Source organism: Oncorhynchus mykiss, chromosome 2 (genome assembly GCF_013265735.2).
Source record: "Oncorhynchus mykiss isolate Arlee chromosome 2, USDA_OmykA_1.1, whole genome shotgun sequence".
Lineage (NCBI taxonomy): Eukaryota > Metazoa > Chordata > Actinopteri > Salmoniformes > Salmonidae > Oncorhynchus > Oncorhynchus mykiss.
Window position 1 is genome coordinate 36,010,348 of NC_048566.1, and position 25,999 is coordinate 36,036,346.

The window sequence follows — 25,999 nt, forward strand, 5'->3', positions numbered from 1 at the left end:
ATTTTTACCCATCTACCAATAGGTGCCCTTCTTTGCAAAGCATTGGAAAACCTTCCTGGTCTTTGTGGTTGAATCTGTGTTTGAAATGCACTGACTGAGAGACATAACAGATAATTGTATGCGTGGAGTACCGAGATGCGATAGTCATTCAAAAATCCCATTAAGCACTATTATTGCAGTCCATGCATTTTATTATGTGACTTGTTAAGCAAACTTTTACTCCTGAACTGATTTAGGCTTGTCGTGACAAAGGGGTGGAACACTTACTGACTCAAGACATTTCAGCTTTTCATTTGTAATGCTTTTTTTTTTACATTATTGGGTATTGTGTGTAGGCCAGTGATTCAAAATCTCAATATAATCCATTTGAAATTCAGGCTGTAACACAACAAAATGTGGAAAAAGTCAAGGGGTGTGAATCATTTCTGAAGGCACTGTACTATTGGGAGTAGAGAGCCAGAGATAATTCTCTGAGCCGTGCACGCCGACAACGCATTAATCCAAACCAAACAGCTCGGAGGAGACAGACATCCCGCTAATAACATCTGGTGGCTTGGATTTGTTTACGATTTTAACATTCACCAAAGAGATTAAACAACCGATTTTAAGAAACATCGTCATAATATGAACATTATTAGGACGCATTCCAAAAAACAAATTGAATTCGGGAAAGACAAACAGACCAACAAAACGGATATTAGAAATGAAATGAAAGACAAATGAGTTAATACCATGTTTTATTACTTCTTACATATTTAATTGCCTCGGCTAGGTCGCTGAAACCGCCTTAGCCCCCAGTGAAAAAATATCATAGCTTTATTTAACACCATCTGTGGCAATTCCATCAATGGAATGTTTCCCACTCCCTCAGGTGACAATCCACAAGGTCCTGTTGAGACCGAGGCTGTTTTTATACGGGCACCATACTTGCTTGTTCCCTCTTCAGCCAGACAATAAAACATTCATATAATATTGGGTCCAAAAAGACAGAGGTTAGTGTTGCCGGGCTTAATTCCAGGTCCTTAGCTATTTCTCCCTACACTAGACCCTCTCACGCTCTCAGCCTGGCTCGGTGAAAAGTGTAAATATTAAATGGCTCTCCATCGATTGCTTTCTAGTGCTCCTCGCTCGCCTCCTTCCCAGAAGAAATACCCAGATACATCATCATAAGAGGCTGGCGGCGGCTGTTTTTATGAGAGGGCTTGTTTCACTCAGAGGGCCTCTTTTCTCTTTTCTCAGCTAGATGAAGAGTGTGTGGTGGTCTGTGTGTGTTTCGCCGGCGAACATGCGAGCTTGCAAGCGGTTTGCTAATGCGGTTGTCGAGGGAATGAGGCTTTTGTGTATGCGAGCTAGCAGCTTGCTGCGACGACAAGCGAGAACGGGTTTCATCCCAGCCACACAATGGGGGAACTCTGTTTCCTTCTGCTGTGTTCAGAGAAAGAGAGAGATCCTTAGCTTCTGTTGCTTCCACATGGAAAGAAGGGGGTGTACCTGTACGGGGTCCATATTAGGAAGTCCTGCTGAGACTAAGGCTATCCTAGTATTGACACCGTATAATTGTGTAATGTCTAGACAATTGAGACGGTAAGAGCGAGGGAAGGTACGTCAGAGTGAGGAGCGATGAGGCCAAGAGAGCATTGTAAGAAAGCCAGAGCTGAGTAATCCCCCTGCCCCACCCACCATACAAGAGTTTGTGGAAGCTGAGTGCGTGCCATACAGGCTCTCCAAAGCACCCTGCTCTGGCCAAACATAGCTAAGTCAAAAGCACTGCTAGAGGGGCTAGGCTAGCAGACCAACAGTGGTAGCATAACAATGGCAGAACTGTTGTGATTAAATTATTTAAATGTAGGAAGATCTGCATGCACAGTACAGATGAATCCAATGTCAACTACGCGCACACAAACACACGCACACACATCCCTGATACCTGCCAGACTGCCAGTGCAGTGCACTATGCCCCTCCTGTCCCGCCCTCCTCCCTCTGTCTTCCCCAGGGGCTCCTTCCTAAACTGATTAGCTGATTTCTGCTCCCCGAAGTAATTCTATTTTGTTTGTAGCGCAAGTGGTGCTGATGCCGTGAATGATCCTGACAGCACTGACTCCTGGGCTCTTGCCCCTTTCTCTGGCAATCCCCCTCTGTTCGCTTCCTCTACCTCACCTCTCCACCCTTTCTCCCTCCTTCCCCTCCTCCTCTTCTCAATTCTCTCAACTCTACTCACGAAGGAGCATGACTCTGCAGCTCCTGGCTGTGCAACCTGCTGCTCTAAGAACAACCCCTCAACTCACACACACACACACACACACACACTACACACACTTGCAGGGGTGAAACTTTCTCTGGGGACGGACGGATGGGGTGACTGGGGTCATGCTCCCCCCCCCCCCCACATACATTCTGAAATTGCACTTTTGTCCCCCCACCCCCAGTTTTATCATTGCAATGTGATACTAAAAGTGCAACAGTGTGTTTTAGGACCAAGCGGATGCCTCAGAACGGTTGGGTAGGCTGTTTGGAGCCTCTGAATTTAGAACCGCATGGACAACACAGAGCGGGTGGACAGGCTGTGTGAAATGCAAAGCTTCTGGAAGGATGGCTGCACCAGCAAGGGAGAGTTGAACAGAGACAGCTGCTGTCAGTGTGCTGTGCTCTTTTTCCAAGTTGTAAAAGCAAGCAGAGCAGAAACTGGCTACACTTTAGCTCACTGTTGTAGCTGGCAAGGTAACTGCTGTTTAACTTAACAGAAAAAAATTAACTAGTGCTTATTCCCAGTGCTAAGTGATTAGCTTAGTAACTGTCAGTGTAACTGACATGTAACCTTAGCTAATGTTTCATCCCTACTTGACTGAGGTGAATGAGCTATTAGCAAGCTAATAGCTAACTTACCACAGCCAGTTCAGCTCTAGCCTCTGGCTGTCTTCAAGATAGTAATTACAGCCACCTCATATCACTATCTATCAGCTGTTGTTTGTATGGAAATGTTTCGTAGCCTTTATTTTGTCCCATTTCAACAGAAGTGAATGAACTTCGCTAGCTTTTGCCAGTTGAAAAAATCGTTAGAGAGAGAGAGCTGTCCAAAAGTTGACTAACATTAGCTGTTATTTTTGCCTCAATCACACTAGACCTGAAACAAATTATGAAACCAGCGGCCAAATTGAAGACCCATATTCTGACGTTTTTTTCAGTGCAATGTGAGTTTTTAATATTCAGTATAGAAATGTAATGTTATTGATCTGTCAGTTTCCTTAGCTAATTCCTTACTTTTCAAACAAACACAGTAATAAACAGCTCGACAGTCTTCATGGTGCACAATCAGTACACAACATTATGCTCATCATGTCTTAGCAGGATCAGATGGTGACAGGGTTCCCAGCAGAGTTAGACAGCCAGGAAAGACCAGTCTACGGAGCTCAGGAGGATTTTGCAGTATATTAGCAATATTAGTAAATGATACAAAGATCCATCTGGAATTGATGGGTAGACCTACAGTAGCTACAGGACAGTAGCTTAAGCTTAAAGCTACACTCTGGGATCTGGTCATTTCAATTATTGAACCATTGATTCTATTCTTGGATAATATAATGTATAAATGTACACCAAGGTGATTCTTTGTCATGCCTCATCTTAGCAGCCAGGGAAGATCAGTCTGTGACAGAGCTGAGGTGAATTCTTTGCAGATGCAACACTTTGTTTTGTCTAAGATTGAAACTATTTTAAGGTAGTCTGACAAACCTCCAAAGTGTAACGGTTGTCTTCGTCGTCTGCCGACGAGTATGAAATATCGGACCAGTGCGCAGCGTGTTATGTGTTCATGATGTTTTAGTACTGAACACTGAAATACAAAATAACAACGTGAAAAAAAACGAAACAGTCCTGTAAGGTGCAGAAAGCACTAAACAGAAAATAATCACCCACAAAACACAGGTGGGAAAAGGCTACCTAAGTATGATTTTCAATCAGAGACAACGATCGACAGCTGCCTCTGATTGAGAACCATACCAGGCCGAACACAGAAATACAACAAAGAAAAAAGAACATAGACTACCCACCCCAACTCACGCCCTGACCAAACTAACACAAAGACAAAATAAAGGAACTAAGGTCAGAACGTGACACAAAGTTGATTTCCAAATTGTATTAAGGGTTGATACTGGATTTTCCCGATAGCACAAAACATCAAGCACAAATTTGAGGAAGACCTGGTAGAAGCTACTGATGATGATGAATGGATACAAATATGTTTGAATGCCCAGTCATGTTTATATAATCTCAGACATAAATTACTGCAGTTTAAGACCATCCATATTACATACTATATGCCAGTGAAACATAAATGTAATTCCTCTGCTGGAGGTGTAAAACACTTTTATCTCAACATGTCTACTGATGCTCCCTGTTTTTGTTTGCTTGGAAATGTTGATACTGGAGACTGTTATCAGAAGAAACTGTGTAACCAAGCATTTAAAGTGCCTAAGAAATGCATTGGCATTAATTGGAAGGTTGGTTATCCTTCCACAATGTCACAATGGATGGCAGAAATGTCAAGTTATCTATCACTAGATTTGATCTATTACAAGATTAAGGGTATACTGGGCAACTCTCATAAGGCCTGGATGCCTAATATGGAATACAGCACGATAAAAGGAGTCTGTATTGAAAACATGTCCACGTCAGGGAAGATACATATTTAGGCAATCCCTAGCTTGCCTAGGGGTCTGCCGTCGGATGGGTTGTTACTCTGGCCTTGGCCTAACACACCTGAAAACAATCATGAATGTTTCACTAAGATCCTAAAGCTGAGTGGGGTGTGTTGAGTTGGGGCGCTGCAGGGCAGTGGACCCCTAGGGACGGGGCGGGGCGACCCAGCTATATTGTGTGCAAGTAAAAAGAGCTCTACAGTACTATTAGGACCATGATATGAATTATACTGAACAAAAATATACATTTAATATGCAGCAATTTCTAAGATTTTGCTGAGTTACAGTTCATGAAAGGAAATAATTCCATTTAAATAAATTCATTAGTCACTAATCTATGGATTTCACATGACTGGGCAGGGGCGCATCCATGCGTGGGCATAGGCCCACCCACTTGGGAGCCATGCCCACCCACTGGGGTCCAATAAGAATGAGTTTTTCCCCACAAAAGGGCTTTATTAAAAACAGAAATACTCCTCCTCGGGATGTCTTAATAAAGACAATCAAGTCTTTGTATTTTTTGGAGAGTTGTTCATTTGTTAGGCTACTGGTTAAAGGTGCAAAACAATATTGATGCAGGAAATGCAGGAGAACCCCAAGTGTTGGTTTGAGAGCTTTTTGGAGCTTCTGCAGTACACAGAGTTAGCGGTTAGTGATGGTGGTTTAAGATGTTATGATATTTCTAGTTACTCTGATAAATGTTGTGTCTTCCTGGTCTTGTTAAGTACTTGTGAAGAGAAAGGAAACGTCATGGTAACTTGTTTTATGTTCTTCATTTGTGTTGCAGCTTGAAACTAACTTCTAATTGGCTAATTTCCTTCATTCCAGTCATCACAATTAACTGGCCTTATTATACTGTATGTTTGAGCATGTCTAAATATATTTGCATATTCAAGACAAAATATGTCGTTATCGAGCAGAAAATGTACAAAATGAACAAGTAAGCTTAGTCTGTTGTGAACTGCTATAAGGCTCATGCATGCAAAAACTAAACAAAAGCCAAATTAGATATTTTAGCCAGGCACTCAATTGAATTCAGATTTTGTTCAGAATTGAATTTGCTAATGAATTTTCAGCACTTTATCTATGCCATGTTGATTTTCTGGAAACCAGTGTGTGTGTGTGTATTTCATAATCTGTCTAGTGTGAAACTTGGCTCAATCAACTCTTAATTCCATACCAGCTACTATTCTACAGATGCTATTACTATGAAGATCAAATGAGAGAGATGTAGGGCTTTGGTCTAATGCAGCTGCGCACTATAAAAACACATGGATCTATTCTGGTCACTGACAACAATTCTGGTCACAGATAACAATTATGACCAAAGATAACAATTATGACCACAGACAACAATTATGACCACAGACAACAATTATGACCACAGACAACAATTATGACCACAGCCAACAATTATGACCACAGCCAACAATTATGACCACAGCCAACAATTATGACCACAGACAACAATTCTGGTCACAGATAACAATTATGACCAAAGATAACAATTATGACCACAGACAACAATTATGACCACAGCCAACAATTATGACCACAGCCAACAATTATGACCACAGACAACAATTCTGGTCACAGATAACAATTATGACCAAAGATAACAATTATGACCACAGACAACAATTATGACCACAGCCAACAATTATGACCACAGACAACAATTCTGACCACAGACAACAATTCTGACCACAGACAACAATTTTGACCACAGACAACAATTTTGACCACAGACAACAATTCTGACCAGAGACAACAATTCTGACCACAGACAGCAATTCTGTCTACAGAAAGCAATTTTGGTCACAGACAACAATTCGGACCACAGACAACAATTCTGGTACCAGACAACAATTTTGGTCACAGACAACAATTCGGACCATAGACAACAATTCCGGCCACAGACAACATTTCTGGACACAGGCAACATTTCTGGCCATTTCTTAACACACATCTCACATCTATTGAACAGATGTTTGCTGTTGTCAATCGCTCAATGTGCTTAACTGCTTTTTTTTTCAGGGAATTGGATTATCAACACTGTCAAATTCCCACTCTAAAGCTACCACTCTCTTTTGTCTATTTGTAATCAGTGTAGATTTTCTGTCGTTTTAATTAATGCAACTGCTGTTAGATGTCTGAGTATTAGAAAGCACACAAGTAACATGTGGCATGTGTTTGAAAGGTTGAAAAGAACTTGAGAATGTGAAGTACTCAGCTCTGTACATGTACTGGTGCAAGTGAATCTGTAAGATCAGAGATAGATTGGCGGCTAGCACTTATGTTTTGCCTAGGCCTGCGTAATGTATTTACAGCCTCAACTCCAAAGGATTAGGTTGAAATACATCGATGTTTCAGATAGGAAGACAACTATGTGTCTACACAGCCCATATTTACATGATTATTTTATTAATATTTTTAATTGAACCTTTATTTAACTTGGCAAGTCAGTTAAGAACAAATTCTTATTTACAATGATGGCCTACCCTGGCCAAACCCTCCCCTAACCCCGGACGATGCTGTGCCAATTGTGCGCCGCCCTATGGGGACACCCAATCACAGCCGGTTGTGACACAGCCCGCGATAAAACCGGGGTCTTGTAGTGACACCTGTTAGACCGCTGTGCCACTCAGAATCCAAAAGATGTCTGGATGTATGATATTCTAGACATACTGCAATCCTACAGGTGGAGAATTTTCCCCCCCTAACTTGTCAAGGGAGACATCAGGCTTTACAGCCAGACATCTTGTCAGTGAGAAGGACTATTTTAGGCCTCTACGTTGATGGCAGCATTTCACCCACCAATCTGTCAAATGATCTGCGCTAAGGGTTTATTGACAGTACTCCACTTGGTCTTGAAGGGGGCTGGTGCGTGGTGGGTGTGTGGTTGTCTGGGGGAGGGAAGTAACAGTTTAACTACCCTATCGATTTCAATGTGCTAAGGGGTTTAGGCTCCAGTCCAATGAAAATGGGGTAAAATACCGCTCTGGAAGCGTCGTCCAAGGTGTCGAACGCTTGGTTTTTCTCCAGAGGATTCAATGGTAAAGATCTGTGGCCGCCTATTGAAGTCGTACCACTCTGCAGATTGAGTGCTGTATGGCTGTGTGCACTCTGCACTGCTCTATTGACTGTTGTGTGGAGAAGGATTATAGAGAGGGAGGGAGGGATGGAGGTGGAGCGATGGAAGGGTGGGGGAGTGGATGAAGAAGTGTGGATGCAGCACATGGACAGTAGAAAAGAGGCAGATGTCGTACTCTTTTGGCTGAGGCCAGAATAACAGCATGTGTGTGATCTAATAGCACAATCAAGCTGACGGTTTTGATGGTGGGTCTTTTAGGATATTCTGGTAGTCGCTGTGACATATTGTTGATGAATTGCGTTTGGAAGACAACAACTTTGCCTGACCTTCAGAATCTGCAACCGAAATGACCACAAACATTAAGAGAAAAGGGCACTAATCATGAGCTTGAAACAATGTCTTCTTCACATCTGATGGTTCATGCATGTTCATACATTAATCTATACATTCATTCATTCCTATTCATGTATATCCATAATTGTCCTACTAAATGATTCAGCCTTCAGATGAAATAAACACCTTGGCGAAAACGTGATGCAGCACAAATTCAGAACAATCTATTCACTACAACTTCCCTGACGTTTCTTAGATTTCCCTGTCAGCTAAAGTCCTGCCCAAATCCATTTCGACCTAGTCATTCGGGAGAGCAGGCTACCTGTATCCATCTTGTTCTGCCGTGTGAGAGGTGTCCAGGTGTTGCTCGTCTGCTGCCCATCACTCTTAGCTGCTGCTCTCGCCATGCTGGGGCCTGACAGGTGGTGGAGGAGTGGTGGAAGCAGGTAGGAGGCTTGTGAGATTGGCTGTCAGGGGCGTGAGAGGTGGAGAGGAAAGTGGGGGGCTGAGTCTTTTAGGGGGAGCACAGAGCAGGTAGCTAGGAGCCTGGCTGTCAGGGGCGTGAGAGGTGGAGAGGAAAGTGGGGGGGCGGGCTGGGTCTTTTAGGGGGAGCACAGAGCAGGTAGCTAGGAGCCTGGCTGTCAGGGGCATGAGGGGTGGAGAGGAAAGTCGGGGGGCTGGGTCTTTTAGGGGGAGCACAGAGCAGGTAGCTAGGAGCCTGGCTGTCAGGGGTGTGAGAGGTGGAGAGGAAAGTGGGGGGGCGGGCTGGGTCTTTTAGGGGGAGCACAGAGCAGGTAGCTAGGAGCCTGGCTGTCAGGGGCATGAGGGGTGGAGAGGAAAGTCGGGGGGCTGGGTCTTTTAGGGGGAGCACAGAGCAGGTAGCTAGGAGCCTGGCTGTCAGGGGCATGAGGGGTGGAGAGGAGAAAACCAGTCGCTGAGGTAAGAGCTGGGCCAGCCAGAGTTAATGGGATCAGACGGGGAAAAAAAGGGATCTATCTGGCGGTTAATGTTTAATCCTCTCCCACCCCAGGCTCCAACCATGTGATAATCCTTGGGCTACCTCTCTTCATCATCAAGGTGTCGGAGAGAAGTGCCTCTGTAAATATTTAATTGGCTGCAGCATGCTACTGTTAATTATGCGGGTGTGCCTTTTCTCTATCTCTTCTCTCCTCCCTCTTTCCTTTTCCGTCCTCCTTCCCTACCTTCCTTTGCTCAGTCGCTCTGTCTCAGATAGGAAACTGTCTCCCTGTGTTTCCACTCAATTTCCGTCTTCTCTATCTATTCTACCATTGTTGCTCTCTCTTGACATCTCCCTTTGTGGACAACCTCTCGCCGGAGTCGCCGCTCGCTCTCTTTATTTTTTGGCATTCCATCTCTCGCTCTTTGCCTCGCTCCTTCTCCCTTTTCAATTTGTCCCTCCCTTTCAAACCGAGCTTCTGTTAAACTGATTATTGTTGTGTAATTCATTATTCATACCATTGCCTGTTATCCTCCTTGACGCCCCATGCTTTGAAAAGTTTTCTTTCTCCCAACGTTTTTCTTTGATCGTCAAGGGCAACGGGAAATAGATGTAGACTACACAGACTCTCTACAGGCTAATGCACTGACTGGCGCTTCAATCGGACGATGGTTCATAAGTTAGCTCCAGCAGCAAGTGCAATTACAAAGGGGTGCATGTACAAGTCAACAGAATACAAATCATGTAATGAATGTCTCGTGGGGCCTGTGGAAAAAGGCCCTGGAGCGTTTTCAGAGATGACACACAAAGCAGGAGGAGTGCGTAGGAAGAAAGCAAAGAGTGTCTTTGGATGGACATGGAGAACTATGGGCTAGGTTGAGTGTTTACTGTTCAAGTGTTTGCTGTAGTCTAGTGCAAAAATAGTAGCTGTTATTATCTAGGGGGAATGAAACAGGGAAGAAAATAAAGGGATAAAGTATTCATAAATACTGCCCCATGGTTTAGCTTAGGTTGTGTATATTCCCCTCTGAATGTTGTCTTGTCTAACAGGTGAAAACCTTTTTACTTGGGAAAGGGAATATTAAATCTGGTCCTCAGGCTGTGTTTAGTCCTGATGAGGACCTATGCTGTGGGTTATGGATGTTTGGACAGAGAGATGGGTGTGCATGTGTGTGTGTGTGTGTGTGTGTGTGTGTGTGTGCGAGCATGCGTGTGAGTATGTGTGTGCATCTGTGCTTCTGTGTGTGCGCGCGTGTGTGTCTGTGTGATTGTGTGCGTGCGTCCATGAATGTGTGTGCGGTGCTGATCGAATGCCAAAAACCTGGGTCACATCAAGGACGAGAGTCAGCCGGGATCGTCCCTGTCTGGTGCTGGGCGAAATTCAATATGCAGACACACTGACACTCTCATGCACCATGGAGGAATCTTGCAATCCTGCACCTGACAGGGAGAAAAACTACTGCACTTAATCTTCCAACACAATGCCACAAGGTTGTTTGTCTGTTTACTCTCAGTTCATAGAGTACAGTTCTGTACGCTGGCTCTAGGCTTTTCCTCTCTCTATGTCTTCCTATATCTCTCTGTCTCTCTCTCTTTGTGGTCTGTATGTTTTATCATTTCATTTAGAATATCATCAACACCACAGGTCTTTATGTTTGGAGGGTTTGTATTTTGTCCTATAGTTTATTAAATGTAATTGGAGAATCCAGTGGGTTCTGGTAGTCTTCAATAGTTGATACTAAGATTTGAATTTGATCATGTATATGTTTTTTCTGTTTGTTCTTTGTTATAGGGCCAAAAAGATTGGAAAAGTGGTTTTGGATAGACAACTCTTCTTGTTGTTTGATTAGTGTTTTCCAATTTTTCCAGAAGTGTTAATAGTCTACGGATTCTTCAATTACATTGAGCTGATTTCTGACATGCTGTTCCTTCTTTTTCCTTAGATATTTCTGTATTGTTTTAGTTATTCGCCATACTGACGTTGTAGGCTCAGGTTTTCTGGGTCTCTGTGTTTTTGGTTGGATAGGTTTCTCAATTTCTTTCTTAGGTTTTTGCATTCTTCATCAAATCAAATTTTTTTCACTTGTTGTTAATTTTCCTAGGTTTTCTGATTGAAATGTTTTGATTTCTCTCTCCGTCTCTCTCCCTGTGTTGTTAATGCTCAAGGGTGGCGGGCATGTGCAGTCTATCAGGTGTTTTCACGCTCTGTCGTCATCTGTCCAACGTCCACCCCATCAACCCGACTCGACTCGACTTTGGCGATGTCATTTACAAAATAGCCTCCAATACCCTACTCAACAAATTGGATGCAGTCTATCACAGTGCAATCCGTTTTGTCACCAAAGCCCCATATACTACCCACCATTGCGACCTGTACGCTCTCGTTGGCTGGCCCTCGCTTCATACTCGTCGCCAAACCCACTGGCTCCATGTCATCTACAAGACCCTGCTAGGTAAAGTCCCCCCTTATCTCAGCTCGCTGGTCACCATAGCATCTCCCACCTGTAGCACACGCTCCAGCAGGTATATCTCTCTAGTCACCCCCAAAACCAATTCTTTCTTTGGCCGCCTCTCTTTCCAGTTCTCTGCTGCCAATGACTGGAATGAACTACAAAAATCTCTGAAACTGGAAACACTTATCTCCCTCACTAGCTTTAAGCACCAGCTGTCAGAGCAGCTCACAGATTACTGCACCTGTACATAGCCCACCTATAATTTAGCCCAAACAACTACCTCTTTCCCAACTGTATTTAATTTATTTATTTATTTTGCTCCTTTGCACCCCATTATTTTTATTTCTACTTTGCACATTCTTCCATTGCAAAACTACCATTCCAGTGTTTTACTTGCTATATTGTATTTACCTTGCCACCATGGTCTTTTTTGCCTTTACCTCCCTTCTCACCTCATTTGCTCACATTGTATATAGACTTGTTTATACTGTATTATTGACTGTATGTTTGTTTTACTCCATGTGTAACTCTGTGTCGTTGTATCTGTCGAACTGCTTTGCTTTATCTTGGCCAGGTCGCAATTGTAAATGAGAACTTGTTCTCAACTTGCCTACCTGGTTAAATAAAGGTAAAATAAAATAAAATAAATAAATAAATAAAAAACCCTTACACCCCCCTCTCGACTGTGTAGTATTTGAATTGACAAGACCCTGACTCTGCACATCCAACTGTCCAGTAGTGAGACACCACAGACACCCCTTTAGCTTCTCATCTTCGATGTGATACCCTTCACCCCCCTACCAAGGTCAAAGAGGCAGCCTTTATGCACATCGCACGCTCTAAGTGAGTGACAAGAGGAGACAGGGGTTGTGATGGTGTGTATACATGAGTGAGTGTGTTTGTGTGTGTTGATCACTGACTCAGTTTCTGTGTCTTTCGGTGTGTACTTATAGACATGGCTGTGGGTGAGTGTGACTGAGTAAGTCTGGGCTGTGTGTGCTGACCTGGTTAACACCGTGTGCAGTGAGGGAGGGTAAAGGCAGGGTGATACAGGTTTTAGAATGAAGGTGCCAATTGAGCTGTAAAAATGGGAATTGAGTGGGGAATAGGGAATAGCAGGACTCTGGTGTGTAACCTTCGCCGTGTTGTTTTCAGGTTTCAGCTTATGCATACATAATTTGTGTGTGTGTGTGTGTGTGTGTGTGTGTGTGTGTGTGACTACGTACACTACCGTTCAAAAGTTTGGGGTCACTTAGAAATGTCCTTGTTTTTGAAAAGCACATTTTTTTGTCCATTAAAATAACAACGAATTGATCAGAAATACAGTGTAGACATTGTTAATGTTGTAAATGACCATTGTAGCCGGAAACTGAATATTTACATAGGCGTACAGAGGCCCATTGTCAGCAACCATCACTCCTGTGTTCCAATGGCACGTTGTGTTAGCTAATCCAAGTTTAGCATTTTAAAGGCTAATTGATGATTAGAAAACTATTTTGCAATTATGTTAGTACAGCTGAAAATGTTTGTTCTGATTAAAGAAGCCATAAAACTGGCCTTCTTTAGACTAGTTGAGTATCTAGAACCTACCAGGTACCTCCCCAAAGCCTTAAACACGGGCACCCTCATAGATATCATCCTAACCAACTTCTCCTCTAAATACACCTCTGCTGTCTTCAACCAAGATCTCAGCGATCACTGCCTCATTGCCTGCATCCGTAATGGGTCAGCGGTCAAACGACCTCCTCTCATCACTGTAAAACGCTCCCTGAAACACTTCAGCGAGCAGGCCTTTCTAATCGACCTGGCCGGGGTATCCTGGAAGGATATTGACCTCATCCCGTCAGTAGAGGATGCCTGGATATTTTTTAAAAATGCCTTCCTAACCATCTTAAATAAACATGCCCCATTCAAGAAATTTAGAACCAGGAACAGATATAGCCCTTGGTTCTCCCCAGACCTGACTGCCCTTAATCAACACAAAAACGTCCTATGGCGTTCTGCATTAGCATCGAACAGCCCCCGTGATATGCAGCTGTTCAGGGAAGCTAGAAACCATTATACACAGGCAGTTAGAAAAGCCAAGGCTAGCTTTTTCAAGCAGAAATTTGCTTCTTGCAACACTAACTCAAAAAAGTTCTGGGACACTGTAAAGTCCATGGAGAATAAGAACACCTCCTCCCAGCTGCCCACTGCACTGAAGATAGGAAACACTGTCACCACTGATAAATCCACCATAATTGAAAATTTCAATAAGCATTTTTCTACTGCTGGCCATGCTTTCCACCTGGCTACTCCTACCCCTGTCAACAGCACTGCACCCCCAACAGCAACTCGCCCAAGCCTTCCCCATTTCTCCTTCTCCCAAATCCATTCAGCTGATGTTCTGAAAGAGCTGCAAAATCTGGACCCCTACAAATCAGCCGGGCTAGACAATCTGGACCCTTTCTTTCTAAAATTATCTGCCGAAATTGTTGCCACCCCTATTACTAGCCTGTTCAACCTCTCTTTCGTGTCGTCTGAGATTCCCAAAGATTGGAAAGCAGCTGCGGTCATCCCCCTCTTCAAAGGGGGGGACACTCTTGACCCAAACTGCTACAGACCTATATCTATCCTACCATGCCTTTCTAAGGTCTTCGAAAGCCAAGTCAACAAACAGATTACCGACCATTTTGAATCTCACCATACCTTCTCTGCTATGCAATCTGGTTTCAGAGCTGGTCATGGGTGCACCTCAGCCACGCTCAAGGTCCTAAACGATATCTTAACCGCCATCGATAAGAAACATTACTGTGCAGCCGTATTCATTGATCTGGCCAAGGCTTTCGACTCTGTCAATCACCACATCCTCATCGGCAGACTCAACAGCCTTGGTTTCTCAAATGATTGCCTCGCCTGGTTCACCAACTACTTCTCTGATAGAGTTCAGTGTGTCAAATCTGAGGGTCTGTTGTCCGAACCTCTGGCAGTCTCTATGGGGGTGCCACAGGGTTCAATTCTTGGACCGACTCTCTTCTCTGTATACATCAATGAGGTCGCTCTTGCTGCTGGTGAGTCTCTGATCCACCTCTACGCAGACGACACCATTCTGTATACTTCCGGCCCTTCTTTGGACGCTGTGTTAACAACCCTCCAGGCAAGCTTCAATGCCATACAACTCTCCTTCCGTGGCCTCCAACTGCTCTTAAATACAAGTAAAACTAAATGCATGCTCTTCAACCGATCACTACCTGCACCTACCCGCCTGTCCAACATCACTACTCTGGACGGCTCTGACTTAGAATACGTGGACAACTACAAATACTTAGGTGTCTGGTTAGACTGTAAACTCTCCTTCCAGACCCATATCAAACATCTCCAATCCAAAGTTAAATCTAGAATTGGCTTCCTATTTCGCAACAAAGCATCCTTCACTCATGCTGCCAAACATACCCTTGTAAAACTGACCATCCTACCAATCCTCGACTTTGGCGATGTAATTTACAAAATAGCCTCCAATACCCTACTCAACAAACTGGATGCAGTCTATCACAGTGCAATCCGTTTTGTCACCAAAGCCCCATACACTACCCACCATTGCGACCTGTACGCTCTCGTTGGCTGGCCCTCGCTTCATACTCGTCGCCAAACCCACTGGCTCCATGTCATCTACAAGACCCTGCTAGGTAAAGTCCCCCCTTATCTCAGCTCGCTGGTCACCATAGCATCTCCCACCTGTAGCACACGCTCCAGCAGGTATATCTCTCTAGTCACCCCCAAAACCAATTCTTTCTTTGGCCGCCTCTCTTTCCAGTTCTCTGCTGCCAATGACTGGAACGAACTACAAAAATCTCTGAAACTGGAAACACTTATCTCCCTCACTAGCTTTAAGCACCAACTGTCAGAGCAGCTCACAGATTACTGCACCTGTACTTAGCCCACATATAATTTAGCCCTATCAACTACCTCTTTCCCAACTGTATTTAATTTATTTATTTATTTTGCTCCTTTGCACCCCATTATTTTTATTTCTACTTTGCACATTCTTCCATTGCAAAACTACCATTCCAGTGTTTTACTTGCTATATTGTATTTACCTTGCCACCAAGGCCTTTTTTTGCCTTTACCTCCCTTCTCACCTCATTTGCTCACATTGTATATAGACTTGTTTATACTTTATTATTGACTGTATGTTTGTTTTACTCCATGTGTAACTCTGTGTTGTTGTATCTGTCGAACTGCTTTGCTTTATCTTGGCCAGGTCGCAATTGTAAATGAGAACTTGTTCTCAACTTGCCTACCTGGTTAAATAAAGGTAAAATAAATAAAATAAAATAAAATAAAAAAAATAAATCTGGAGCATCAGCATTTGTGGGTTTGATTACAGGCTCAAAATGGCCAGAAACAAAGATCTTTCTTCTGAAACTCATCAGTCTATTCTTGTTCTGAGAAATGAAGGCTATTCTAAATGATCAAGAAACTGAATATCTCGTACAACGCTGTGTACTACTCCATTCACAGAACAGCGCAAACTGGCTCTAACCAGAATAGAAAGAGGAGTGGGAGGCCCCGGTGCACAACTGAGCAAGACGACAAGTACAGTACAGTGTCTAGTTTGAGAAACAGACGCCTCACAAGTTCTCAACTGGTAGCTTCATTAAATAGTACCCGCAAAACACAAGTCTCCACGTCAACAGTGAAGGGGCGACCTCCGGGATGCTAGCATTCTAGGCAGAGAGCCTCTGTCCAGTGTGTATTCTTTTGGCTCCAATTAAGCACTGTCCACAAGGTACAGCATGGCGTTGCAAAATAGAGTCATAGCCTTCCTTCTTCAAGATTCATTTTACCATGTACAAATCTCCCATTTCACCACAACCAAAGCACACCCAGACCATCACATTGCCATCACCATGCCTGACAGATGGCGTCAAGCACTCCTCCAGCATCTTTACATTTTTTCTGTGTCTCAGGAATGTTCTTCTTTGTGATCCGAACACCTCAATCTTAGATTCGTCTGTCCACATAACACTTTTTTCAAATCTTCCTCTGTCCAGTGCCTATGTTATTTTGCCCATCTTAATTTTTTATTTTTATTGGCTAGTCTGAGATAGGGCTTTTTCTTTGCAACTCTGCCTAGAAGGCCAGCATCCCGGAGTCGCCTCTTCACTGTTGACGTTGAGACTGGTGTTTTGCGGGTACAACAACTGATGACGCACAGAACAACTGAGGACGCACAGTAATAAAGCCTACTGTGTAGTGTGGCAGGTGCACAGAGGATGGTATAGGTTACAGTATGTCCAAGGTTGTTTCATAGAAATAACCTTAAAGAGCGGCTTAACTCACCAATTCTGCATCTGATTTTCTGCTGGTCATTAAGAAAAACGAGAGTTCTGATGATCTCACTTACACAAATCTCACAAAACTATGTTTTGGAATATACTGACTTTATGTCCAAAATTATTCTACTTACACTTTGTTGTGTTTCTCAATAATATCGATGCCACATATGCAGTTTTCAACCAAATACATTTAGCGCTCAGTTGCCCTTTAACAAACACCTAACGCTGGTGACATTTCCTAGGCCTTGGTTATACAGTACATTGGACACAATGACTAATGTCTCCCCTCCCCCATGCAGTGAGAGGGACAGTCACAGTGAGTGGTAGTGATGCTGATACAGCCAGTGTGTTCTTCCTTCCTGTGTTTCTTGGCCAGCCTAGATAGCACAGCAGCAAGCAGCACGCTAATGTGATTATGGCTTTTAGCGGAGGATTTTCATGGACATTCTCCATCCCTCTCCATCCTTCAAGGCGCCATTAGTTCTCACTGTGGGATGGCCTGTCCTTGCTGGTGACTGACACACTTAAAGCAAATGCGCACATACTGGACACACACACACACACACACTGTACAGGTGCACACACACAATAACTGTCTCGAAAGGACCATGAAGAATTGTGGATCTTCAGACACACAAACACACACTCATATTCAACTTATTAGCATTACTCTGCTTAGACTTTGTACTAATTTCAGTACTTAAATCTCTCAATTTCCCATTGACATTGACCATCATTTCAACGCATAATTAGATTCACCTTTTTTAGCTATTTGTTTATGAGACCGTGACGCGAATCAGAATGCCTGCCCCTTTTTCATTACGCTGTGCAATCAAGCCATGATTCCACCAAGAGCCCATGTTGAAATGAAAAGCGTGAGCAATTGGCCATCAGATGCTGCACTGCTTATGACTGTCACGTTTCCGACCCCTCTCTGCCTGGAATTACACTTGCCAAGCTTAGCGCGTATTGTCTTTGCGCACCTCTTTGCATTAATCAGACAAACCTCCGGGTGCTTCTAAACTCCTGACTGCACAGCGTTCCCTTCGCATAAGTCGCTGTTTATTAAACCTTAGAGGCAAGACGGCAGCAGCATAGAGATATTATGGACACGTTAGGAAAGAGATAGAGGAGATTGGTTGAAGATCTAGCAAGGACTCTAGCAAGGACTTGTCCAGAAGGGATACAGGTTTTGTCAAAATTGACTTTTCGTAGCAGGTTTAGGAGAACTTATGCAGCAGGTTAGGAGAATTCACGTTGCAGGTTAGGAGAATTAGGTTAAGGTTAAGAATAGGGTTAGGGTTAGCTAAAATGTAAAACCCAAAACACTTTTGAGGTCAAATTTAGACATGACCCTCAGACAGTAAGGGTGGACTTGATGTGCATGCTGGAATTTGGCGGAGTTTGGAGGGACAGAGCTGGTGTCATGCTGAGTTTATTTTTTCTCTCTCGAGGACCTGAGCCCTAGGACCATGCATCAGGACTACCTGACCTGATAACTCCTTGCTGTCCCCAGTCCACCTGGCCGTGCTGCTGCTCCAGTTTCAATTGTTCTGCCTAAGGCTATGGAACCCTGACCTGTTCACCGGACGTGCTACCTGTCCCAGACCTGCTGTTTTCAACTCTCTAGAGACAGTGGAGAGTGGTAGAGATACTCTGAATGATTGGCTATGAAAAGCCACCCTCGACAACCACTGTGATTATTATTATTTGACCCTGCTGGTCATCTATGAATATTTTAACATCTTGGCCATGTTCTGTTATAATCTCCACCCGGCACAGCCAGAAGAGGACTGGCCACCCATCATAGCCTGGTTCCTCTCTAGGTTTCTTCCTAGGTTCTGGCCTTTCTAGGGAGTTTTTCCTAGCCACCGTGCTTCTACACCTGCTGTTTGGGGTTTTAGGCTGGGTTTCTGTACAGCACTTTGTGACATCAGCTGATGTAAGAAGGGCTTTATAAATACATTTGATTTGATTTGAGTGTAGACCTGCCTCAGTATGTCACTGCTAAGATAGCACTGTATGGCTGTTGTTATCTTTGTTTGCGGAGTCAGTTGATGCAAATTTACAAAATATAATTCAAGGAAGGGAAGCTTCAAGACTACTGTAGCCGAGTCATTTTGAAAATACAAGCGCTTTGGGGCTGGGTGTTATATTAATTCATTTAATTAATTTTAATATATGTTTTAAGACGGTATTCCAAATGTCTGTATCACAATAATCAAATTATTTATACATTTTTTATGAGCATTTATGTCCACATGTTGTCTTTTTTGTCTCATCTCTATCGCTCCTTATATCCTGTGTGCGCACACACACACACACACACACACACACACACACACACACACACACACACACACACACACACACATACACACCAAGCCCAGCAAATATGCTAACGAGCGCATATGAAAAAAGAAACTAATTGCAAAGAAAGGCAGTCCAGCTCATAAACAGGCAGTTGTACAGATAACTCATCCAAAGGGCTTTGACTTCTTGAATACAGCAGAAAGCCAACACAATATGATTCCCCATCACTTTATTAATTCAGCTACTTAGATAACTAGCAAGTTAAACTTAGGGATCGCGTTAATACAGAATTATTTGTTTTTCATACAGCAAAAAAATATAAAATGCATAAGAAATATCTTGCTGAGTTTTATAAACGCAGATCTAAAATGCTTTTTATTGTAATTTCTGCTCGGAATCAGACTCATTTTGTGCCTCAGACAGTGTTCTGACTGATGTTTACCTACTTTTCTCTGGTACTTTTCTAGGTGTAGCTAGTCTACTTTTCTCCAGTAAAATGCAAAATTAAGAACATTAGGAATTGTAGTTGGCTACATTCTTTATATGATAAACAGACAAACGATTGCCATGCATAGTTTTTGCAAAAAAATACATGTGTTTTTCCTTGTAAGCTCATTTGGCCTACTTGTGTGGCTGCCAGCCGAATAACATTGCACTTCTGTTGTCATGTAATGAAAATGAGGCTATTTTCTGACGAAGGTGTTGCACTAATATATTTTCTCTGAAGGAAAACTGTAGTTGCAAGTCCCTGATCACTCTTTATGTTCATTGAGAAGCAAAAAAAAACACGGTTGACTTTCAATATAAAACGTGACCTCTGTCAACACACAGCTGGACTCACCTGCTCCCACTTTCTCCAGTTATACGAGTTACAAACAAACATGTGATTGTCTCATCTGTTCTGGAGAACTATGGTACGCTTCATAATGTAAAATAATGTGACAGGTGAAATGAACAACACAGTCTGCTTTATCTTCTAACATATTGCACAAGTTTACTGCAGGTATTTACTTTTAAAAAGTAGATACAAATATTCAAAAGTATAGAGAAATATCAAAGAAATAGTTTCAACGTTATTGGCGGTATTGAAAAACCATCCCGTGACTATTTCCAAATAAATACCTGTGTATACGGTATATACGCCCAAGTCTAATTCCTGCACCTGCAGAAACACCTCTTTATACTTCTATTGGTACATTGTTTTGCTAGGACTGGATAGGTAGCTAGCTAGCTAACGATAGCTAGGACACAGGTAGACAGTGTCCTTTGCTACCACCTGTCTGGCACTGATTTCCCACAGCTCTGTTAAAGACAGCAAGGGCAGGTCTTCGGGCAAGTGGGAGCGAAGGACACTGTGTGCTAGCTATGTAGCTAGGAGGACTCCAGTACACGACGGGCGGGAAGTGGGGGCACCACTGGTAGCTAGCTAGCTAGGACATCGGTAGACGCCTCTTGACCCACATTTTAATCGCATAGACTATCAGGGGAAATCCAGAACATCAAGTGTCACACAAGCATGAAGATGGCGTGCTCGATTGCAGGAACCCATGGGAATGCCCCGAATTGCTGGCTGCAATCACACACTATTGTTTCAACTCTGTATTTGCAGAGTGGTCTAACATAATCGGTCATATGGACACCGAAACACATTGAGATATTATTTTACTGAAGTAGAGGAGAAATTAACCTTTCCATTGATACCCTTTTTAGGTAACTCCTCAAATTGCGTGCAGAGCGGACACTTCTAAAACAGGAGTATCAATGAACATTGATTCTGGAAAATAAATGCTGTCGCACGTGGCATTGCGGTACCATGTACCACTAGTAACATTTTAGCCAAAGACTGTTATATGTGTTTTATAACTGTGCAAAAAGCATCCAACACTATTACATAAGGAATTGGAAACTCGTTCCCATTCTGAGAAATAAGTTAGGCCACTTGATTTCAACATCTGAACAAGGTAGACAGGCTAGCATGCTATTCAAACAGTTGGAGACGGACAGAACGATGTGTTCATAACCATTCAACTGTTCTACCTTGGTTTCTAGCAAATAGATTCAAGTTGGCTAAAGATTAGCTGGCTACTCACTAGCACGTGGGCTCGTGCGTGAATAATTGTTTATGAGACCTGTGTTAATTTTCTATAAAGTTAGTCATTATTAGTGAATGTGTATTATGCATGGATCTGGTTAAATTTGTAACAAAAAAGGGCATTTTCATAGACAGACGATGCCCCACATATCATATCAACCCCAGTTTTTAATTTAGTTTAATTTCTGTGGTAGTGTGTGTTTGCGTGCGCTTGTGTGACTGTCTTGGTGTGTGTGCATGTGTCTATTTGAAGGCAGGGTGAGCCTCACTGTACGCATCCCTCCGGTTGCCGTTGGTGTCCCTTCATTTCACGCTCCGACGCCCCTGCGTGAATCCTCATTATCAACGATGGTTCAATGAGACACACACACATGGCATGGGAGGGGAACCAAATCATTATTCAAATAATACAGGGGGTCAGTGCATAAGCTGCAACACCTTTGTTTGTATATTTCTGACTTTCCCATCACAAATAACTAAGTAAACCGCCAAACACATCCAGCCTGACCTGGATCAATGAGGTACTCAGCACCACGGCGGCTGAGATGCCAACCAGGGGATTTGGGTATTGAGAATCCGAATGGACCGTCTGTTGTTGTTATAACGGCATCATGCTCACCCTCCTCCCCCTCTTCTCTCATTTTCCTTGGCAGGGCCAAGTGTGCACGGAGCTGAATTCGGCCACCTGCCCGACAACATTACAGTGCTGGAAGGAGAGAGCATCATTCTCAGGTAACTCTTTGATCCTACACCTGCACCTACTAATTACATGTTCAAATTGTTGTTGTTTTTCTTCTCTCATCATGCTGACTTAATTGCCAATTCACTGTCATTAAAAACCTCATGAGCTTTACCCCAACTAGGTTGAAAAATTTTCATATTTTGTCAATATCCTGGACTCTGAGGCCTTCATAAAAGCCTACTGTCAATCAACATTCCAACTATTTAACCCGCTGTCAGGTGTCATTCCAAATCTGGTCACCCTCACTGTCATCTCATATCGCCTAGCCCTAGAACCATAGACCACTGTCAGGCTCCTGTAGTTGATATATGATGCCCTTTCATACTTACAGGCTCATCTATTCATTGCATGGGCGATTAAAGGTAATATCACTGGCCTATTCACTGGAGGCCATGTGATCTACCTCACAGAGATTTTATTTTTTTTACCCTGGCCACATCAATTAAACATAAGCACTCAGGCTTATCCTTTCCTGGCCTGGTCCCCAGCTGAAGCTTGTAAGGACATCTAGTGATGAAGGACAGTACTGTAGTCATACTGTCACAAAAAACATTTCTAGTTCAGCAAACTAGGAAAATTACATTCCAAACTCTAAATAATATTTGTATTCATATATACGTATAGACTGAGTGTACAGTGAAAAGGTGAAAGCTATGATCCCTTATTGATGTCACTTGTTGAATCTGCTTCAATCAGTGTAGATGAAGGGGAGGAGACAGGTTAAAGAAGGATTTTTAAGCCTTGAGACAATTGAGACATGGATTGTAAATGTGTGCCATTCAGAGAGTGAATGGGTAACACAGAATATTTAAATGCCTTTGAACGGGTTATGGTAGTCGGTGCCAGGCGCACTGGTTTGAGTGTGTCAAGGACTGCAACGCTGCTGGGTTTTTCACGCTAAACAATTTCCCATGTGTATCAAGAATGGTATCACCCAAAGGACAACTGCGGGAAGCATTGGACTCAACATGGGCCAGCATTCCCGTGGAACGCTTTCGACACCTTGTAGAATCCATCCCCCGACAAATTGAGGCTGTTCTGAGGGCAAAAGGGTGTGCAACCCAATATTAGGAAAGTGTTCCTATTGCTTTGTACACTCAGTGCATATAACCAGGGTAGTTACATTGAGGTAAAATCTGGTTTTCAAGAAAGTCTTGTATATTAAAGAAAATAAAGTAGACAAAGGAGTGGGCGAGTTTGTTTTGCATTACCCGGTGCCTGGGGTACATGCAGGTGGAGATTTCACTTGGAATGAACTTGCCCAGTCTAAACTGCTTGAGGTTATACCAGACAGTTCTGAAAAACTATTACTAATCTACTCTAGACCTTTTCAAATGTTTAAACAATAACATGTTCTGTTTGCACGCACAACCAAGAGATTAACCACACACTGGTTGAATCAACGTTGTTTCCACATCATTTAAATGAAATTACCCTTAACCAACGTGGAATAGATGTTAAATTGACGTCTGCCCAGCGTCATTATTGACTAGCTAGCTAGTTAATTGACTACAGTAGCTAGCATAAAATTAAAAGTTTAACCAAAAACCAGAACAAATTAGTTGTATAAACACATTGACTTCTTGCTACCAGATCAACAAAACAAAATCATCAAGCAACATTTATTTCCCGTTTATTATCCATTTGCCCTGGTGGTGTTAGCTACATTTCACTAGCACAGCAAATAACCACAGAGCTAGTGCGATGTGAAGGTAGAGAAAGATCCACTTACCTTGTTAGCCTCTCTGGGAGGCTCTCTACACAAAACGCAGAAATAAAATATAAATCATGCCTTACCTTTGACGAGCTTCTTTTGTTGGCACTCCAATATGTCCTATAAACATCACAAATGGTCCTTTTGTTCGATTAATTCCGTCCATATATATCCAAAATGTCCATTTATTTGGCGTGTTTGATCCAGAAAAAAAACAGCTTCCTATTTGCGCAACGTCACTACAAAATATCTCAAAAGTTACCTGTAAACTTTGCCAAAACATTTCAAACTACTTTTGTAATACAACTTTAGGTATTTTAAAACGATAATAATCGATCAAATTGAAGACGGGTCTATCTGTTTTCAATACAGGACAACAACAAACTAACGCTACTTTTCTAGTCTTGCCCAACTCTCAACAGTGTTACACTATTTCAAGATGGCCGTACTTCTTCATTTCACAAAGGAATAACCTCAACCATTTTCCAAAGACTGGTGACATCCAGTGGAAGTGGTAGGAACTTCAAACAAGTGCCGTAGAAATCTAGTTCCCCAATGAAACCTCATTGAATAGACAGTGACCTCCAAAAAAAAATCTGAATGGTTAGTCCTGGAGGTTTTGCCTGCTACATAAGTTCTGTTTTACTCATAAGGTTGTAACGTAACAGACATGAAACTTCAGAGTGTTTTCTATCCAAATCTACTAATAATATGCATATCTTATACAGAGCTAGCTGGATATGAAGGTAGAGAAAGATCCACTTACCCTGGTAGCCAGCTGGTTAAATACATTTCTCTCACAACAGCCAAGAATATAACTAAACTAAATGTAGCTAGCCTACAAGTCCAATGTTTGACGGCCACATTGTTTACATCAAAAGTTAGGTAGCAGCAGTAATTACCACTTTCAGCCCCTCTCACCCCTCACCAATCTGTCTCTTCTAGCTCTTTATCTGCTTCCTCCAAACACAACTATATTTTACCCAGGTGTATTGCCCACGTAGTTTCAATTAAGAAACATAGTGGATTTTTTTTATGAACCGCTCGCTACCTTGTGCTTGGTATGTATTACCAACCTCGCATTACGAGACCTAGCTAGCGGTTTGTTTACAAAACTATAATACAAACGCATATAATTACAACAGGATGATCAAAATGTAATTTGAAATGAATTCAAATGAACCTTAAAATATTCCTTTCTGCACTCCCTCATGATAGTGATATTTGCGACCTGACCAAAATCCCATAGAAATTTCAGTTATAGATCTGTCATTCGCTTTGATAGCAAGTCTAAGAAGCGGTATATCTGGTCTATGTGCGCTATTTCTATGCTTGCTTAGTCGTTTTTGTACACTAACTTCAAAACCTGAAAATAAAATATTTTTGGTTATTTAAAATATATTTCATAGCGGTTTAGATGGTATAATGATTCTCTATACTGCTTGTTTTGTCACATAAACTGAAATTAGGTAAACTATTAGAATCTTAGCAACCAGAAAACGGTGGAGTAATTTCTGCATATTGCAACTTTAAGGCCTACCTTCATTCCAAGGGTAGGGCTTGCACTAATCCATTTCATGAAACATGTACAGTAGCTGTAAAAGTCAAATCTGGTATCCATCAACATGGCTAGCCTCATTAATTGTCTAATGAAAAAGACGGTAACACTTCATCTTAAGGGGTCCCTATTAAATGTATGTAATTACATGGTAACAAGTATTCTAAACAATTGTAATAATGTATAGTTACACTGTATTTTAACATGTAACTGGTGGTAATTGCAGTCTGTAATTACAGGGGTGTAACAACAAATGTTTTATTTTAATTTTTAATTTTATTTTACTTCACCTTTATTTAACCAGATGGGCAAGTTGAGAACAAGTTCTCATTTACAATTGCGACCTGGCCAAGATAAAGCAAAGCAGTTTGACACATACAACAACACAGAGTTACACATGGAGTAAAACAAACATACAGTCAATAATACAGTAGAAAAATAAGTCTATATACAATGTGAGCAAGTGAGGTGAGATAAGGGAGGTAAAGGCAAAAAAAAAGGCCATGGTGGCGAAGTAAATACAATATAGCAAGTAAAACACTGGAATGGTAGATTTGCAGTGGGAGAATGTGCAAGGTAGAGATAGAAATAATAGGGTGCAAAGGAGCTCTGACAGCTGGTGCTTAAAGCTAGTGAGGGAGATAAGTGTTTCCAGTTTCAGAGATTTTTGTAGTTCGTTCCAGTCATTGGCAGCAGAGAACTGGAAGGAGAGGCGGCCAAAGGAAGAAT

The 25,999-nt window shown here is 42.4% G+C and overlaps 1 protein-coding gene across 1 annotated transcript in view; it reads left to right on the forward strand.

Moving 5' to 3' along the window:
• The window catches only part of iglon5 (IgLON family member 5), a 140,513-nt gene that overhangs the window by 81,448 nt on the left and 33,066 nt on the right, over positions 1–25,999 (forward strand). The window contains exon 2 of the mRNA XM_036947247.1: positions 21,910–21,988. Within this exon, the coding sequence (XP_036803142.1) occupies positions 21,910–21,988 (79 nt within the window). The remainder of the gene's footprint in view (positions 1–21,909; positions 21,989–25,999) is intronic.